The 20601-nt window shown below is 35.8% G+C and overlaps 1 protein-coding gene across 1 annotated transcript in view; it reads right to left on the reverse strand.

Moving 5' to 3' along the window:
* The window catches only part of LOC146141183 (uncharacterized), a 55418-nt gene extending 36342 nt beyond the window's left edge, over positions 1–19076 (reverse strand). Inside the window, exons 1-3 of the mRNA XM_083392840.1 lie at positions 18986–19076; positions 13958–14125; positions 12406–12579 (exon numbers count right to left, since the gene is read on the reverse strand). Of these exons, the coding sequence (XP_083248966.1) occupies positions 12406–12579; positions 13958–14125; positions 18986–19076 (433 nt within the window). The remainder of the gene's footprint in view (positions 1–12405; positions 12580–13957; positions 14126–18985) is intronic.
* Between the last annotated feature and the right edge of the window lie 1525 nt (positions 19077–20601).

Consider the following 20601-nt stretch of genomic DNA (forward strand, 5'->3'; position numbering starts at 1 on the left):
AATGGCGTTTGTATAATTAAACGAGAGGTCTTAATTCCAGCTATTTCTCTGGCAAGATCAAAATCACTAAATCGGTCTCTTGTGTTTTGATATTAAAGCTTTGGAGATTAAGAGAGTCATTAATTTTTATCGACCGTGACAGACGCTATACTGTAGAACGGCGGCGTTATGTGCATCAAAAAAATACTGTACCCCAATAGCAATGCTGACTTCTGTACTGATTTATCGCATAAAATACATAGTTACAGAGACAATTTATATATTATAAACACGGTAAATATTGCAATTTTAACAGATTCGCTTGTGGTGAATCATCAAAAATACCCATTAAAGCAATACCTGACATGACAAAGAAATTAAACCATTTGCCGAGACAATTTTTATCTTTTTTTTTATAGAAAATGCATGTTGTTTATCAAAATGACATTATAAATTTTAAGTCAACTTTATATACATAACCTCAGACACGGCCATAATTGCTGAAACATGTTACATTAAATATCAAGTAAAACAGCATTGCAATTTTAATGTGCAGTATATACCCCTACAATTGGGCTGCAGGTATAGAATATGCTTTCATGACAAAATGTTTTATCGTTAAACTAAATCAGACACGTGCTTGTTTCAAATGCACTTCAAGTGTGCATTATTCGGTTTAAACCGCCTGCTTAAAACAACATCGGCTTGTTGCGCTACGAAGCAACCCTGATCAAGGGTATAAATATAACATGCGTGTAGACAGTTTAGCCCAGTGGTTCTCAACCGTTTTTCTTTTATGGCTAATTTAGGTTGCAAAAAAATTCTGCGGCCCAATAGTTTTATGAAAGAAAAAACTTTAAAATAGGTTTAGAACAAAACACAGCAGAACATATTTCAAAGATTATTTATTCAACCGTGCATTAGTGAGATACTTGCTGCTGAACAATACATTTACATTCCTTTTTAATTGATCCCCAAGCCATTATTCCTGTAAAATTAAATATAGTGACAAAAATGAAACTGAATAGCTTTTTTAAATTTGTCTGTGGCCCACCTCAAACGTTCTTATGGCCCACCAGTGAGCCATGGCCCACTGGTTGAGAACCGCTGGTTTAGCCTAACCAATCTTTAACTGAAAACTTTGTAATATGCCTAAAAAGCCGCAGTTTTCACGACTTTAAACTTAATTGAACGCCGTGTGCAATATTCGCAAACCTGCCTCTAAATTACTCGAGCTTTGCCAAAACTGTAGAAAATTATATAACTAGATCGGTAATGGTAATAACAAGGCTATAGTTCCTTTTATGACTGTGTAAAAAGCTCGATGTAGTCGCAGTGACGTTTGCATTTTTGTGCACAAACAACGTTTAGTAAATTAAATAACAGGCTGCACTTCGCCAACAATAGTTCGCCGATGCTACTTTCGTTTAATCTAACAAGTTTCAAAATGCTTGACAGCCGCGCATTTTTTGCTGTCTTAAACTCCTATTTTACTGACATGCTCAATATGTTTCCGAAAACTGCCCACAAATTTTCCATGCTTTGCAGAAGCTTGAGATAGAACGTATTATATAATCATTTGTTTGTCATAGTTCCACGACTATACAATTTTTGAAACATGTGTCTCACCCTACTAAATAACGTCACATTCTTACTGTTTTTAACTTCTATTTTAACGACATTACCAATATGTAAATTCCGGCATACTGCCCAAAGTTAATGCAAAAAACTTTTGAAAGAACAAATTATATAATTCTTCAATCATACACAATCGTATCACTAAACTACTTTTCCTTATCTAACAAATGTCTAAAAATGCCTAATAATGGCGCAATCCCACTGTCTTTTAACCCCGTCGACATTGACAATATGTTGCTAAAGTCTTTAGCAAGCTGTCTCTAACTTGCTACGGCGACTGACTGACAAGTCTTCTCTTGACCGCTTATCGTTCTTCCGCAAAACGACAGCCTTCTATCCCGTCTCGTGCTCACTCGAGCATGACGACCCTTGACCTTACGTCGATACGTCGTCGTGAGAGAGTGACGTAATTGTGTCGACGGCGGCCATCTTGATTTGCGGAGGAATGCGTTGCACTACTGCCATACTATGGACAAATGTTTAAGCGTTCTATCTATTTTTTACATTTCTGTTTTGGTGTCTTAATGATTGCAAGAGCGAAATGGCCTTAAGCAAATTATTTGTTTATTTATACAAAATTTTGTCCATGAATATTCTTTGGGTAGATGTTAACGCTTTCTATGTATTTTTTAAGTTTTTTAAACAAATTTCTTTAACCAACCAAACTATCCAAAAATGTATATAACCTAGCAGGGTTTTGCTGTCTTCACATCTTAATCCAACGACATTAGCAATGTGTTGTCTCAAATTCTCATTATTACGCAAAAAAAATTTTGACAGAACAATTATATAATCACTCAATCATAGACAAAAGTACGACTGTCTAATTTTCCTTATTAAACAAGATATTTACGCCTTTTATCTACATTGCTAAATTATTGCAAGAATGGAACCGTCAAGTGTTTTAGAGTAACTTTTTTAGTTATTTATACAAAATTTTGTTTCACCAACAACGTTTTACTAATTGCTAATTAACTTTATTCACAATCTGTTCATCAAACTCTTTCAGGCTCGTCGACGAATAACAACTATTACTTTTTGCTGTCAAATTTCGTACGTTGTATCGGGCGATTACTACGAGTACCACTTTCCAATAGGACTTGCAGATTGGGTGATAACATTGTACCTCAAAGGGTAATTCACTGCACATTAAACACACGAAATCGTCAAAGCTAAAATAATTGACATAAACGTTCAATCAGCAAAAATGATCCTATATTTACCTCACAGCTGCTCAAAATCCATCTCACACGTGTGGAAATGCATTTCCTTCTAAACTGGGTTGGCGTCACTGTTAATCTAACCGACCTTTCGACCACTTTTACGTCTTAACCTTTGCAAAGTTACGAGGTCGCCTCTCAAGGTTGCTTGTTATAAACAATACAATTCCAGTATAGCATGGTTGAGAGACAATTAGAGAATCATTTTTTTTAAATCATTGCCTCAATGCAATGCTCTGATTTTACATTTGCGTGGCTATCTCGCAGGTTTGATATTTAAAAATGGCTTGATTTTACGGCATTTTGCCAATTTTTCTCTTTCGTAAAGTAATACCAACCTTTTTAAGTTTTTTTTACCAAACTCTTAATAATAACCAGTCAATTCAATGCAATTCTGTTTTTCTAACTTCTATCTATTTTTCTCCTAACCTTGCTTTAAAAATTAGTAGGACAATCTATCTAGTGTATTTAGATCTTTTAAAAACGACAACCGGGTTAATTTTACTGACATTTTTGCCACTTTCCGTATTTCTTATTCCCAAACCTCTTAAACTTGCTCTACTCTATCAGCCCCCTTCCCCTTTGCATCAAATCGATCCGACCTCAAACCCAGTCTAATGCTGGCCTCTTTGCTTGTCTATAGAAAGCTTCTTTATCGGCCAACGACGATCGAATTTCCTTCAATTAGGCCCGCGCCTAAAAGTTCACCAGTCCTCTATTTTATCGCGGTTTTCTTTGCAATGAACCGCCTTAAATTATGTTTCCAGCATCAATAATGCACACGATCCTTATCTCATCTGTGGCGAAATGAAGGTTTTTTAGTTTTTGCTCCTGAGGAAAAGCGAGGGTTTGAAACCTTGACGGATTCAACGTTTCGACTAAAACTTGGCTTCATCTGGTCGCTTTAATATAATAACTAAGCTTTGCGCATCAATAAAATATAAGACACGCAGCGTACGGTTGCGTCCCGCGCCCGCTATAAACCCTTCCATACTGACTTGGCTATGTTTGCGATCGAAGCTAATCAAGTTAAGCGCTCTGAAGTCGATCCCCAATTGAATCGCGCTTCCTAAACTGGCCGGTGAATGACTTAAACGGCGAAGGTCATAAAACACACACTGAAAGGGCGTATCTTTCTGGAATCCCAAACCATTGTCAGCAGGTTTCTGTCGATCAGTATTACGCTAACGCGTATATCAACAATAAAACTGAAAATTAAAAAAAACGAGTAAAACCAGGATTAGACATATACGAGAATATATAAAAGGCCGTTTTTCAATAGAATCCAAAACTATTGGCAACAGATTTCTGCTGGTCTGTTTCGCTGGCGCGTATATAAACAATAGAACTCAAAATTAAAAAAAGTAAAACCAGGATTAGACATACTAGAATATATAAAAGGGCGTATCTTTATGGAATCCAAAACCATTAGCAGCAGGTTTCTGCTTGTCGATCACTGTTCAGCTGACGCGTATATAAACAAAAAAACTCAAAGTTTAAAATACCGAATAAAACCATGAACAGACATATACTAGAATATATAAAAGGGCGTATCTTTATGGAATCCAAAACCATTAGCAACAGGTTTCTGCTTATCGATCATTGTTCTGCTGACGCGTATATGAACAATAGAACTCAAAGTTTGAAAACCCGAGTAAAAACAAGATCAAAAATTTTTTTAAGGACTTATATTTCGCCTCTATTGGCATCGTTAGTTGCTATAAGTATTTATAATACATATACATAGCAAAGTAATAATACAATTTTTAACAAAGTCAAAAACATATGAAATCAGTTTTTACTCGGGTGTTTTAAACTTTGAGTTTTATTGTTTTATTAACACACTGCATACACTGCATTACTTACACTGCATTACTTACGCCCAAATGCTCACGCAAATCTTCGAATGCCCTATAGCGCTGTATATCTCGCCTCGCTTGGCAGGTGCGAAACGGCCAATTACTAGCGACGCCCCTTTAGCGAGTGATGTATCGCACAAACATAGCAGTGCCCGGTATTCTGGCACATGTTTGGCTGACCTGTGCACCCGACACATCACTTAGCTAATTGCATACGCCTGGTCAGCTATATTGCCCCTGTGTGTATATGTTTACAACGAAGTGACACTGTTTAGGAAATACCTATCGTAAAGGGTCCGCAAATTACGCATCACCACTCAAGTTTTGTAAGTGTTTCTCTAATCGAAGGCTTTTTCTATAAGGTAACTTAAAACACGATTATAACTTTAGGGGTTATTTACCTTTTGGTTAGATTTTTAGAACTCGTTTACTTGCTCCTAATATGTTAGGCCTACCATATGTCCTCTTTAAGGAGGATTTGTCCTCTTTTTTTCAAGAAAAGTAAATGGTCCTCCGAGGACGATCAAAAAAGCCCAAATGTTCTCTTTTTTCGAAATTCGAGTTAGTTGCTTATACTTTTAAGACTTTTAGGCGAGACGTTGAATTTATTTCCTAAAAATTACTGTAAACATGCTAAATTGCTAAATTCAAATATCCTGAATCCGCCACTGTTTAGTAGTGGTTTTACGTAGTGGGCCTTCTTCAACAGCTCTGAAGTACTTTGAGGCGCGACAAAAAAGTTTTCCGACCACTGCTCTATAAATACAGGTAATTTCAATGATATTTCGTGTAAACAATTTCGGTAAAAAAAATGACCATTCCTTATTGGCATAAGTTAAGGGAACAAAAATGTCCTCTTTTTGGGTGCTGAAAATATGGTAGCCCTATAATATGTCAACTATCTTATAATCTAAATGTTCATAAGTAAAATTGTTCCTAATTCATAATCAAACCTAAACTTTTGACAGCGAGCAAAAAACGTTCTGGTCTGAAGCCGTCTGACAAATAGACTACAAATAAGGAAAACCTACTATGTTATTTCATTTATGCTCATATTAGTGTTGCAATGGTTTTTCAAATTATTAATTTACTACTTTCTCAACTTGAATCGTAGATCGCCGTATTTTGAATTAAAATCAATAAATGTTTTTGGTCGCCAAATATTTCGGCTTATTTTCTATCAAACTTCACGGAGGCTGAACTACACTAAACTACCTGCAACCGTCTGGCTTCGCTAAACAAACAATGGCGTAACGCGATCATTGCGGTTTTACCCGTCGGATTTTTGTGATCAAGATGCATAGGTTCGTCAGACAAAAGTAAAGGATGCCATACTAGGGCTTTATTACGAATAACCCTAACCTCACATGATATTGCACAAACTCAAAAAACTAACCAGCTTATGGTAACTACTCTGTTATAGTTTTGCATAGTTTGATTTATTAGGATTGGTTCTGAGCATGATTTTCTAAATAAAAAAACAGCCAAAGAAAAATCATGACCCACACTAATAAGATTTGACAAAAGTAAGGTTTGGTATACTTGGACGTTATTAGGAGAATATCAAGCCGCTCACAACATATTGCAGAAAACGCAAAGAACATACTGGCATTTTCTAACTGCTCCCTTATAAATCTGCCCATTTTTTATGCAATTTAATTTATTTAGCATTAGTTGTACCAAAGGTATATTTGATTTGTGATGTTCTAACTTAATTCTTACCCGTTATAGCTATGTCGGATTAAACTACCTTGACAGTAGTTAATGCAACGATGGGATTATGTAATCCAAAAGTAAGTTCCGAGTTTCTAGCGCTTAGTCAGATCAGTGTAATTTGCAATAAAAAAAGCAATATGCAAACGTATTACCTGAACAGTGTCAACGATTACAAGTCAAGAAACAAGTGTTAACTGCAAAGTCTTAAATCTTGTACTTTCATACCAATAACTGATCGAACGATAACTATACATTTTTAGTTGGAACCGATTGCAATTCGGTTCTATCACCAAGATAATTTCTCCTAAAGTCGACCTGAATAATTCGCGAAACAGCAAAATGCTTCAGTTCGGATTCTTATCGTAATAAATCGCGACATTTCTCCCCAAAAGGGCGACATTTTGCCAAATAAGCCAACCCTCAACGACTGAGCGTCACAAACTTCGCAGAATCACACATGAGCGAAACTGCACTCTTGTTTTATCGCATGTTGCCTTCTAGAATTGCGCGACTGATGTCAGCTTAATGTAACGCTATTCGAGATCTAACTGATTCGAAGCAACCGGAAAGGGTTTCGTTTCACTGCACCTGGTGACGAAATTCCTTCTCGCGCCTCAATATTTCAGCTTCACCAGTTTTACCTTCATGGCTGTGCAAATGCACGACACTAACGAACCATTTTCGCGGTAAAATAGTTTTGGATGCACTATAAGCAATATCAATGAAATTTGTAGTTTGGTAGATTTATTTCCTAATTCTAGAAACCGAATTATACATACACATACGTGTAAGACAACTGTGAATTAGCTCTTCAGACTATAGCCCTTACATTTACACCAACGGCACACATCTCAGAGTTTTGTGGGAGCGTTAATATGTCAAACAGAAGCCAAAATACTCCAATGACACTTAAGTAATATGCCTTGCTTGCTAGCTAATAAATCCTTATTTGGCGAGTAATTTGTTTAATCTGCTAAAGGCCCCCTGTTATACTAATTTGACTAATTCATAAAGTTTGTAATTCGGTCAAAACTATTGTTAACTCAAAGCCAAAGCGAACACTCGCCGTAACAAAAACATGTAACATCAACGCCACGCTATCCTCGCACCTTGCGATCGCGAAACGCAAACCTTTCCGTTGGTAAAATTAGAAGTTTTTCAAATTCTTTACTCTCTGCCGCTCGTCGCGCATTGGCGATTTACGTCACGTGTGAACTGAACTACTACGAGGCTGCATATCCATTTCAAAGAGCGAAATTTGACGCTTGAAATGTCAACAGCATTGCATGTTCAACTGTCTCAAACACCTCATTTTTTTCTAAATGTTTCGTAAATGAGGTGGTGTTACTCTGTTAGATACTGTATGTTCTGGGTGGTAACACCAACACAAAAACGTGAAAAAATATGTTTCTTATTCCATGTTTTATTGGCAGATTTGCGATTACGCAATATTCCTTCCAGTTAAGTTTTGAATCGCAGGCTAAATGACAAGACGGCTATATACTCTTGAAATGACCATGTATTTTATGAAAAAAAGTTTAGTTTGTTCCTAAAGATAATGCGAAACCTCATATTGTTTTAATAGGAAGTTTGATAATTTTACATCAACATCAAACCCTGTAGCGATATTTAACGCAGAGTGTAGCGATATTTAACGCAGAAAAATCAACCCTGTAGCGATATTTAACGCAGAGTCGTTCCGCTGATCTCTGAAAGTTAAGCAGTTTGAAGCAATTACCGGTTTTGGACAGTTTTGTTGACAGATCTGTTTTGTAATTTACTTACCAAACTGTTCACAGCATAGCATTTTTTAGACGCCATCGTATTTCATATCAAAACTATGTGTGTTATCGTGTTTTGCATAGGCTAATCTGTGGAACACTATCGCCTAATATTTCAATCCTGAGCTACACGCATTAAAAAGCTATTCCCATTGCTATATCTGTGTACTGGGAATCATCAAGTTCACGTAAAAAAATATTTTTAAGATATTTAAAAAAAAACAATTTTTCTAGGGTTTCTTAGAGTTAATACTTAACGTCGATCTTATCAAAGTATTTTGATCCCATGCAAGATTACTTATCGTGCCTTTTAGGTTAAGCAGGTCGTTACGTACGATATGGGAATATCAACTTTGAAATGAACACTACTTGTGACGTACCTATACTGACCCCATATGAACCCTGCTTGTTTTTGTTAAATTGTTAAAATATGCGAGGGTTAGCGTTTCTTAGGAAATGATATTAAACAGCTTTAAGTTGTACAACAAAATAATTCTGGAGTATAATGATTGAAGGTTGAAGTTAGACGTACTGAGAATTTTAAAGTTATATATAAGTAAGTATCATTTTGAACGTACTCTTTGGTAATTGCGTTAAAATAAAAAAACTATTTATTCCAACCGTTCAAAATGTGACTTACGTCTATATGGGCTTTGATAAGTACTTCCGTATAGAATATATGTAAAACTCCGAAATGTTATCTTAAATTTACGCGTAAGCCTTTTCACCACTATTTTACTCTTTATTTTGTAAGATATTTTCTGACACACAAATCTCAACCACTAAACCCCCTAATGTTGCAAATTAGCGAACTTACGAGCAGCAAGAGTGTTTTTGTAGACATTACTCGACCACAACAACGCAAAAACAGCATAGGTATGTGTGATCGTTACGTTGATAACGTCGCCCTCTGTCACTCTTGCAATTCGGTATTCCTTTAACCGTTTACCACGATGACTCTTTATAAACATGTTGTCAAGTTTGTTCAATTTCTTGTAAGATGAACATCAACCCTCGATTTTTATTTGTTTAATTTATTGTTGCTTTTTCTTAATTCAACTTTAACTTACAAATAGGCACAGCAGAACTTACGGATCATGATCATCACAAGAATTTTGTAATTCGCATACTGTGATGTTGGCAAATAGAACGATCTAAATAATTAGCTAAGCGCAACTTACAATATAATCTTTACCTTGAAAAAGGTCGTCCCTTAGTTGATTTAAGTACAACAGAAAAGTTGCGCAATGTCCTTCATTATATGCCTTTGCAATTAATTACATTAAATAAACTAAACCACGTAAATGTTAAAATTTTGACCTGCAAAGCAACACCTTATTTTGCCTCATATTAATATATAACACCATCATCGCGTGCTCTTGTGAATTCATCGATAAGAAATGCGTCTAAGCGGTTGCGGAAGTAAGATGTTTTTAACCTGAAAGTTTTTAATTCTTGGAGCATATTGGTTGGAGGTTGTAGTTAATGTATTAGTAAAAATATCAGAGCCCATACATAAAAAACACTTTGAACGTTTCGAATAACTCTTGAAAATTAATAAAGAATTATTCGAAACGTTTAAAATGCTACTTACTTCTGTATGGGCTTTAATACAATTATTACATTTTAACCCTGAATTGCAAAAAATATGTTTTTGCCTCATAAGTAATGCAACTTGCATCACAATACGACCATGACTTGCTGCAAACTCTCTCGCCTTGCAAATTTCCTAATAAGAAATATGTCTAAGGAGCATGTTTAAGTAGGATGCGGTTAGAAACGCACAAATAGTCGCGTGAATCATCTGAGGTCAAGTGAGGTTCTGCTTAGCGTATCCACTTGAGATAGCACGCCATTACCGTATTTTTGTAGTGTATTTTTAGGAACATTTTGGTTTATCGTCCCCAGCAGCATACACGTTGTACATGCCTTGGTTAAATTATCAGCAGGATTCCGTCTTTAAATTTAAGGCATAACATAGCAACCCATCATCGATGTTTTGTTGTGTTTTTGTCATAAGTACACTTGAGTGTAAAGTCAGTCATTATGCGTCATATTTGCAATTCTACAGGCCAACTCAAACCATTATTTGTGTAAGAACTGTAATAGTGTTACATTAACTGATGATGAAACATGTTCGCCTCGAAACGTCTTTATCGAGATAATGTCGATTTACTCGACCTTTTTGACTTTGATGAGTCATTTTCAAGCATCGTTACACATCCGTATATAGTGTGCTTATCTAATAGTCTCACCTGTAACATGATTAAGCGCAAGACTATTATTCATACTTTACATCATGTTTTTTTCCAATATTTCCTATTGAAATTGTGCCTGTGTTTGAGCACAAACAAGAAAATGCGTGTTACGACTCGCTCTTGGCCTTTAGAAAGTGAATGCGGCGCTTTATCGCCACCTAGCTGATTCTTGTAAATGGTATTACGGCACAACGGGTGGCGCTGTTGCGAAATTACGCATAACCAACATGTGCTTGTGGTCTCAATTATTCGATAAAATCGACGCAGAAACTGTTTCACAATCCAAGTCAACAAAAAGATCAGAATAGTTTCGTTATTTTTCTCCAAAGTTAATAAAATCTATCAGTTTTAAAATTAATCGTTGAGTTTGCAATAGTTTCTTTTTTTAGAAATATTCTTTCACTTTATTTTCTTTCTTCAAATATTGTGGCTCTAACTTAGTTTTCTATACCTAAATTATTCGTTATGACCCACACTATGTTCATTAATGTCAAATTAGTTTCGCAATATGATCAATTAAAAAACATCTTGAATGTTTTTAAATGAGCCATCTGCGTAAAAAATAAATTCTCACGTTTTGCGACGTGAAAACGCACCACTTAAAAGACGTTTTCTTCTCACGACTAATCCACCCTTAACTACTGAAGTGCACTTGAACAAAGTAAATAAACGACAGGTTGGGATAAACCTCCTTAGCATGTGAATATGGCGCCGCTAAACCTCGACCTGCTTTCCGGCCAGGCAACACTTCTATCATACGAGCAACGTTATGCGTTGTTATACCCAACAAACATTTCACGCAGAACTTTAAAGGAAAACTTGTGTTTGACGCTAAAAACAATAATAATAACTTTGTGTTTCAAAAGTTAGTACCACTGTTAAGCAGGTTTTCTCCATAATTACGTTTGGTGGTCACTACGAAATTTTACAAAACCGCAACGACCGCTCACAAAGATTAACTTGGTAATTTTCTCATGTCGAAGCAAACAGGATATATTTTCAAACAATGTTAACAACTCTGAGACACAGGGGTATCTCTGTCAACTCAAATTAATACAATCACGGAATACCATCACGGGCCAACCAAACCATACCGGAATATTTGGTTTGGTTTACCCGGAAATATCGAGGTCTATTGAAACACTTGGAAAACCTTTTTGTTAGACTTTTCAAAACATATTGACGACTTTTTTTAGGGAAGACAACAATTTCGTAAAACTAGTTGGCGATTTATATCTTAACTTCCCAGCATTATAATGCCCATGTTACAAAAACGTCCGATTTTCTACCACATCTAACTTAGCTAAGAATTTTAGGCCGCGGCCACTTAAAAATATTTATCGATAGCTCAAAACCCACGTGATTTTACTATAGTTCACAATAGTGAGTTTTGTGCTACACAGTATTTCTAGATAAATACAAAGGCGGGCAGAGGCGGTTGAAACCTAAAAATCGTAAATCTTTTTAAATTTTATTTGGTATCCTTAGTCCTTCAATGGAATGTGATATGAGTTGTTAGCCCTTGGTGCTTTAGCATATACGAAACTACACTGCCAAGTGAAATGTAGCTTGTTTAGACAGAAAACAAGGGTGGCTTGCGAATTGATAACGATTTTTTGCGTCGCTTTTAACGTATTTAACCCCTATGATCTTAATAAGACTGTTTATAAAAACAGATATAAAACATAAAATCATGTCTAATATTATTGGCATTTTATAAATGTTTTAACAGAAACTAACGATGCCTACTTTCAAGGCGAAATATATTTATATTTATAAACAGTCTTAAAATCATCTGATGCAAAAACAAGAATTTTTTTGTTACATTTTATTGCCTGCGGGAGATTTCTTACTTTCTAAAGTGTTTCAGCTTATTTAACCCTAGCGCGCTTTCTCCTATAGCAACTCTTTGTTTTCGCTTCGCAATATTCCAACAAAGTTAAAATTCACTCACCAGTCACCGTCAGCTGCACGGTGCTTTCCCGCACTCGAAACTGTTGCGATGACGTCACGAGTATCGACTGCACGCAACGATACGATCCGGTATCGATCATCGATAAGTTGCGGATCGTTATCGAGGCCGTTAAGTAGTTGTCGGAGAGCGAAGACGTGAGGGCACTGACCCTGTCTGAAAAAAAATCAAGCGCTGAAAAGCCGTAATTTTTTTATTTTTTGCAGATTAAAACTGCGCAAGGTATTTAATGCTTTGTGGCGGTAAACAAGCACATTTTTATTTTGGGCTTAAAATGTGCTTTTTCTTTTCAACGTCAGTTTTTCATAAATAGTTTAAGGATTTTTACTGACGGGTTTTCAATGTTGCCATATTATCAGAACGTTCTTGGGTTCAATACATAACAAAAATTTGTCAAAAAGTAAATCAACATAGTTTATCACATGTTGTTATTCAAATGATCAAATACAAACTCAATTAACTTTGTAATGGCTACCCATTGCTTAAGCATTTTTCAACGCATCATCAGTAAACAAGTTAAATATTGCATGATTTTATTAACAATATTCGCACAGAACAAACTAACGACACTTAATACAAACCAGGTTTTTTTTAAGGTTTGGTTTGGGTGACCGCTAAGTAGTTTTAATAGACCGCAAGTGTTTCATTTAAATACCAAAAAGTTGCAAGTCTAAAATTTGGGAAACCGCTGGAGAAATTTTTTCAAAACACCTTAAAAAAACACTGATACGAACATACTTAGATCTCACCTGACCGCGGGGTACTTTTAAATCTCGAACGAAACAAGTTTTCCCAAGCTGCATGCGACAATACACGTGAAAATCAATTATAACTTTGCAAATAGGAGTTAGAATAAAAAGCTGCAAAATTTGTAGTAAAATTGTCACTTGCTAGTCAAAATAAGGTATATGCCGATACTATTGTGTTAAATGCTTTATACTTATACACTTAAATTTATAGATAACTTGTTATTTTCATTTTTTGGAGGATGGAGGGTAATCAAATTTTTTAAACATAAATTTTATAGTACGTTGTTATAATGTCGTAGTATAGTGTCATATATAAGAGATAAAGTGGATTTCTTCACGAAATTAATCTTGATAAGGTAGCAAACATATGCGATAAAAGTTAGGAATTTTAAACAAGGCTAAAAAGGATGTTTTTCGCGTTAGTACGCAAACAATATATTTTTCCAAGTATATTTATTTTTGTGTTAAGCTTGATAATTTTTTTGGACCACCTTGCATCAAATGATAGAAAAATGCTCATTATAAAAAAATGTAGGAGGTGTGTATCTTGGTTATTAATATTGTGATTGAAAACGATAATAAAGAAAATAGGTCTTTAAACTTTACTTGTAATAAGCACAGTGTAATAAGCAAGGCGATTACAGAACGCGTGCGCCGATGCCGCTCAGCCGTCTTGGATTTCGCGAGGTCGCGTTTAGCGTTGAAACTAATTTGAAAAATAATTTTATCCTGTGTAATTCAACACATAAAGCAAACCACCGCTGAATTATTAAAATCGCGCTCACCGAGAAAGTTGGAATCGGCTTGTTCCGGCCGCTTTCCTATCTTTATGAAGAAGGGCATGTTCTCGCTAGAGCGAAACCACTCGATCACGTGCGCTTTGACGCGTGATGACCGTTGCCTGGCAACGCACGGCAGCACAACCATGCCACCTAGTGGAGCCTGGATGCGAGCTGAAAAGAAAATAGTTGAAATTAATGGTTTTAGGGGTGTCAACAGTATTTTTAACCTAAGATTTTGCAAAGTACAGTACAAGAAGATTTGCTTGATTTGATAATTATGCGCAATACCAAACTGTTAATAAAAAAATGCGTTTCGTTTTACAAATGGCGTCAATTTTTATTCTGTCAAAGACAACAAAAAAATTTTACTGTAAAACAGCATTAAAAAATGTATATATAAACGCATTAAAAAATGTTTAAAATGATTCCTGTGAATAATATTGTAAAAAAATAGAACGATCGATAGCTGTGATTTATAATTCAACGAATATCTTCAATAAGTGAAAGTAGAACTTGGTAAAATAGATCAAATGAATAATTGGAGCGTTAGCAGTATTTTCGAACCTAAAATTTTGCAAAGTACACGACACTTTGCTTGAATAGATAATTATGCGCAAAATAAGCTGTTGATTTGAGAGCTTCAAAAATATTTAAAGTAATTGATTCAACTAAATTGTAAACAATCAAACTAAGCATAGCCGCGTGATTTATAAATCGATAGGTAAATCCTGTTTTTTCATTAAATCGAATTTCTAAGCGATTGTTAGCTTGTATAGTTTTCAAACGTTTTCAAAAGCAATATTTTTATCTCTTTGTATGCTCGTAGCCAAGAAATTTTGACCGCAGCAAATTAGATTCCGCTCAACAAGGTGCACCCTTGGCAGTCGCAAGAACCCACCGTCGGCGCGTATTTAATTATCGCTGCGATTTTGTGCCCGGGGTTACTGACACGATAGGCCGTATCGAATTAGACGCTTACAAATTGACAGCAACTGCTGAATTTTTCAGGGTATTTATCCCAATCACGACGAAGCGTGGCCATATGCTGCATCCAAAATCGTGCGCCCAGTGTATCTCTCGACAGACTTGCTCTGGGATGGGGCAGATCAATGTGAGCTAAAATCGGTATTTCGTGGCTTGAAAATTGTGGATTGTCATTATTGCACTTAACATATGAAAGTTGAATAATTCCTTTTTAGTATTTTCAACACTTAATAACGGTTAATTTGAAGTCATTTTCACAAATTCTTTGATCGAAACCCTGTGATTTTTCTAGTTTACACTAAAAGCTGCATAAAACGCTGTGATCAATGTTTTAGGTTTTTTTAACCTAGATTTTTTTGCAAAGCATTTGGATGTCTTTAAATATTTTTATAAACTTGTGTGGCAACTCTAAATATTACATTTTTCATGTAAGTGCTTTATACTTGAATTTGAAATATCCCTTGATTCAACCTATATATGATGTTTTAGTTCTCGTTTTTTTATACACAAATGTTCAACTTAATTTATCTATTCGGATTTAGCTTTTTCAATAATGCAGCACAAAATTTGTCATCCAACAAAAAAATAATTGTGCAATGTGTTGTATGAGCTGTAAAAAGCACACTTCGAGCTCCGGTAGATATTAGCGTTGTTGTCCTGCTTTAGAAAGTGTTTGTTAAAGTGCCGTTAAAAATCAATTGGACAAAACCCTGTTTTGTAAAACTTCGCGTGATCCATTTATATGTCTTTAAAACCTTAAAAAAATCTTCGAAAAATCTTTGAAACTTGTGTGACAACCCTGAGTGAAATTGTGCAATGTTTCGTATGGCCTGTGAAAAACACGCTTCGGGCTCCAGGAGATAGCAGCGGCGTTAAAATCAATTAAGTACCCGGCTCACTTTAAACGCCCCTATCCGGGCAGCAGTAGCAGAGGCAAATTGACAAGCTGCATTGTCACCAATCAATAGACAGCAACGATTGCAATATCGAGTTTTCGCGAATTAGTTTCTCGCCCTCTGTGTGCATTGTATCACGTCGCCCCCCGTAGTTTCGCTGTCCATGGTGGTAAGAACATCTGCCATTAATTACACTAACAAGAAATCCAGCTGCGCGTTCTCAAGTTTGCTGTCTTTGCGCGATTAAACGAAGGGGGCAGTTCGATAAAAAGGGAATGTTGTGTCTCAGTGTATTTAATAAACCTTTGCCTGGTCACCGTAATCTACGTTAAACCTTAAGTACATTAGTTATCATTAAAAATATATATCCCGATATTCAGTTACTATTCATTTCTTTTTTTTTAAGTTTTAAGTTTACTGCCCTACGAATGAACAGTTCGATAAAAAGGGGAATATTTTCTATCGGTTTATTTGAAAAAACCATTGGCTGGTCGTCTGCAGTAACGTATATAAAAAGTATAGTAATTGATCAATGGAAAATATATTCCTATAGCCAGTGAATATGTTTTTTACATGTGTCTTGATACCATTACAAGCTTGCTTTAAAAAATTCTTTAAAAGGGGAAATGATCCGCATTAGAAACGAGTTTTCTTTAAAAAAACGTCGTTTAAAGATGTTATATACAGTTTTAAAAACCTTCTAAAAAGCTCCTCATAGACCTACTACAGGTTCAACAACTTTTTATTGAAAGGCGGGCTTTAGAGTTATGAAACCTTGCTGCTGATTAATTAAAGTATGAACCGAAGCTTTTACAAAAAAACTCCAATAACACATATACAAACCCTACTATTTATAAGCCTTCATCAAATTAGCGCCGATCATAGAGTTTGTAAACCTATTTCAGTTTTGAAAACTTTCTATAAAATGGTTCATGTTGTCGGTGTGAAACCTTAAAAATCCCAGCCTTTTTACAAATAGCGCCGCGGTTAACGCCAACCTAGAGGTTTGTCACCATTTCCAACAACCTAAACCAGTGGTCCGATGCCGGTCCGCGAGGAGTTCGTTACCGGTCCGTAGCAGGGTTGCCAGATTAAAGTTTTGATTTAAACCTAAACCGTACGTAAAAGCCGGAAAAAGGCTAGGAAAAATCAAAAACGATTGAAAGTATTTTTATATCCAAATCACATTCACTTTTGTTTAAATATACTCCATGGTTGATTGGTATATGAAAAATCACAATTAGTTTCAAGCACTCGTGAGGTGCAAAACAAACCAGTGTGCTGTGGCCATAGACTATAGAGCACTTCCACAACACCCTATAATGCAATTTTTGATTGTAAAATCGTAACTCCTCGTATGTACAATATATCGAAAAAGGGCCAAAATATCATATATTTTTTATGCTTAACCGCGTTCACCCTAAAGTACAATAGAATCAAATCATGCAAACAACGTCCCACAATAAAATTAATTATTATTATGATGTTCAGGCAGGAAAGTTTTTAAAAACAATAGTAAACCGAAAAGCTATCGCAGACTCGCCGAATCTGTCGATCTATGATGCAAGCAGAGCAAGCCAGAAAAACAACTGGTCTGCAGTGAGGTTCGAACTCACGACCTCCGGTCAAGCCGGGACCGTCGCTCTACCAACTGAGCTATGCAGGCTCAGAGAGGAGCGAGTCGAGAAACAACCATGCGCCAATACTTGCACATTTTGTTAGTACAAGCAACTTCACACTGGGGGATCATCAGTCCGTATCAATCAATGAAAGACACACACAAACATATGTGTTTAATATGATCACAGATGTTATTAAACACATATGTTTGTGTGTGTCTTTCATTTTTAAAAACAACGTATGCATTTTAATTCGTTTATTGAAAAAAATTGGAATAAATTTCCTTTACTGAGCATTTGTTGTTTTTAAGGCCGGTCCGCGAAAAAAATGTAGTTTTAAACCGGTCCGCAGTGCAAAAAAGGTTGCCGACCCCTGACCTAAACCACCTAATTTTTGCGCAATTGATTTCCTTGATTCCCAGCAGGCGATGTGCGCAGTTACTCGCGCCACATTGTATTCTCATCATCGCCAGTATTTCAACATAGTTGGGGTCCCTCGCGTTTGCACAATCCCTGACATCAATTATTAAACATTTTTCTTGTGCAAATTGATTTTAAACGCTGCTTGGCGGCTGCTTATGCTCCTGTTTAAGTGACGTCACTAAAGTAGAAATCTATGTGGAAAGGTGGCGAAGATATTAGGTTTTGATATGCGAAAAATTAAAGACCCTTATTTTGCTTGTTGATTTCGGATCAAATTGCCTGTTGATTTTGATCGTAAGTTGTTTCGCTGTCTAATGAACTATGTTACATTTGTTTGTTGTTTATTTTTTATTAGAAAGTTGCTTTGATTTTTACATGTCAGGTTATCCATTTTCCATACTTTGACATTGCTAAAATTTACTAAATTTTTAGACAATGTATAATTTTTTCTTATCTAAATTTATATGATAATATATTGGCGCCATTATTAGGTTTTGATATGCCAAAAATGAAAGACCTCCTGATCAACTGTTGTTGATTTCTCGTCTAATCAAGATATTAAAATAGCGTGTTAGTATTTCAGTTGGAAGTATGCTTACTTTGTTACGTCTAACCTAGACTGTTTTCCATAAAGAAATGTGAAAAATATCTGTATATATGCTATATATTTTGTCCTATTGTAAATATATGTTCATGCTGCTGAAAATACTACTTTAAATAGTTGTACGATACGTTTTCCATATGTCATAATTTAGAACCGCCTTTATTAATATCGTAAATATACTTTTCTTGGTGATATACACTTTTACAGTTATAAATGTTGCCGAAATGCCCATAGTACATTGCAGCGCGATCTTGTATTATTGCGGCAATTTAAGCGCAAGGATCGCGCGATTTTCAATCAAATATCACAATCCCAAACTTTTCTCTGTCAATTAGGCGAAACCTCTTCGACAATTGGACGCCGAAGTGCATTGATTAGCTGTCATTGGGCAAAAATGTCGCTCGGCGTCGGCAGAGAAGCATCTTACCCGAGTTGGACACGGAAAAGGCAAAAACCACGAGACCAGAGGGAGGAAAAGCGCCGTGCAAGCTGTACGTACACTTACTTTCTGTTTGAGTGTTGGTAACTTGTGCCATAGCGAGCAAAATCACGGCGATCCAGAGTCTGGTACATCTGCCTTGTCGGAGTTTCTGCATTTTTACATTTTATTCCGATCGCAAGACCGGCGCGTTTATTGATTTTGCGAAGATCTTAGCGTTTGACGTTGAATCCATATCTTCTCATACCCAAAACCTAATTATTCAGCATTTTACTTCGTTTTAGTTCAGCATATACCCTTCAGATATAAATACAGCGATTTCTGATTTAGATTTCTGATTATGTTATCTAGTTGATATAGGGAATAACATAATGTTACATTACAATATATGCTGAACCCTTGTGAACTGCGACCAGGGTCTGTTTATACAGTGGTGTTGACTTAACTGTTATTATTTGGATTTCCCAACACGACTAAACATTTTAACCTAGGAGGTTAATACGAATCCAAACAAATAGGTTTTTCTCATACTCGTAAGTTTATACAGGTTCTAAAGTTTTCTTAGTCTTAGGTACTAAACTTATAATATATATTTGAATGACTGCCATACACTATATATGACACAACGTAATGTTCCCTTTCTCATTTTTATAGCGATCTTGACTTAACTGTCGTAACATCAACTTTTAACATAAGAACCATTTACCATTTAATCTTCTTGAAAGGTTAAATTAATCAAAGTTAACACGGCACTCATTTTAAACCACAATTTACTTAAAATTCATACAAAGGCTACATAAACCTCCAAAAGTACAACTTAACTTGTAGTTTTGCTTAAATGCGTAAAAGTTTACTTTCACTGCCTGTATATTCACTCTCTCCAAGCACTATTCCACCTCCCAACACACTGTACAAAAATGCAACGGTTTGCAGATGTTTCAAATAGCAACGCACTCATAAATTAAACGATGGCAGCTTAAGCTGTTATAAGCACATGGGATGAACCCCAATACCCCTCTCTTTATCCCAGGGCCTGGAATAATCCCCACTGACACTGCTAATTTAATCCAGCTTTGTAAAACATGGCGTTGGACATCGGATTTGGGCGCTGCGTTTAAACCAAACATTGGAAGCCTGGTGTAATGCGATTGTGTTAACCAAGCTAGCACATGTTGAAAGACAACTTGTTTAAAACCAGCTGGTGAACAACTCCTCTATGTGCTTCGTGTCGATTATAGAGAACTAAATAGATCGAGCTTCTAATCGGATATTTATCCCAAATTTAGGGGTTTTGGCATCCATAATGGATCCTTCAGTTAAGTCAAAAAGATAAACTTAGAAAATCTCGTTTGAGTTTTATGGTATTAATTTTTTGTACTGTTTTCGTAGGACATATGTTCTAAGCGCTTCAGTACTATTAAGCCCATGAAGTCACTGTGAAAAACACTAAATCCTGTTCCACTATTTGTTTAGCGATAAGCAATGCCTGAACCTGTAAAATAAACTGCAGCCTCGACATGTTACATGAAGTCAACTGGCATCAAAGCGTTTACTGCTCTGACTTATGACCCAATCAGCAACGCTACCGTAGTAGCTGGTCTACAAAAACGTATCCCTATAGTATACACGTTTCTTAGTAATAAGAAAAATCAGGCGTCCGAGTAGAAATAAAAAGTGCTTAA

This window comes from Ascidiella aspersa, chromosome 6, assembly GCF_963924565.1.
Source record: "Ascidiella aspersa chromosome 6, kaAscAspe10.2, whole genome shotgun sequence".
NCBI classification, from domain to species: Eukaryota; Metazoa; Chordata; class Ascidiacea; order Phlebobranchia; family Ascidiidae; genus Ascidiella; species Ascidiella aspersa.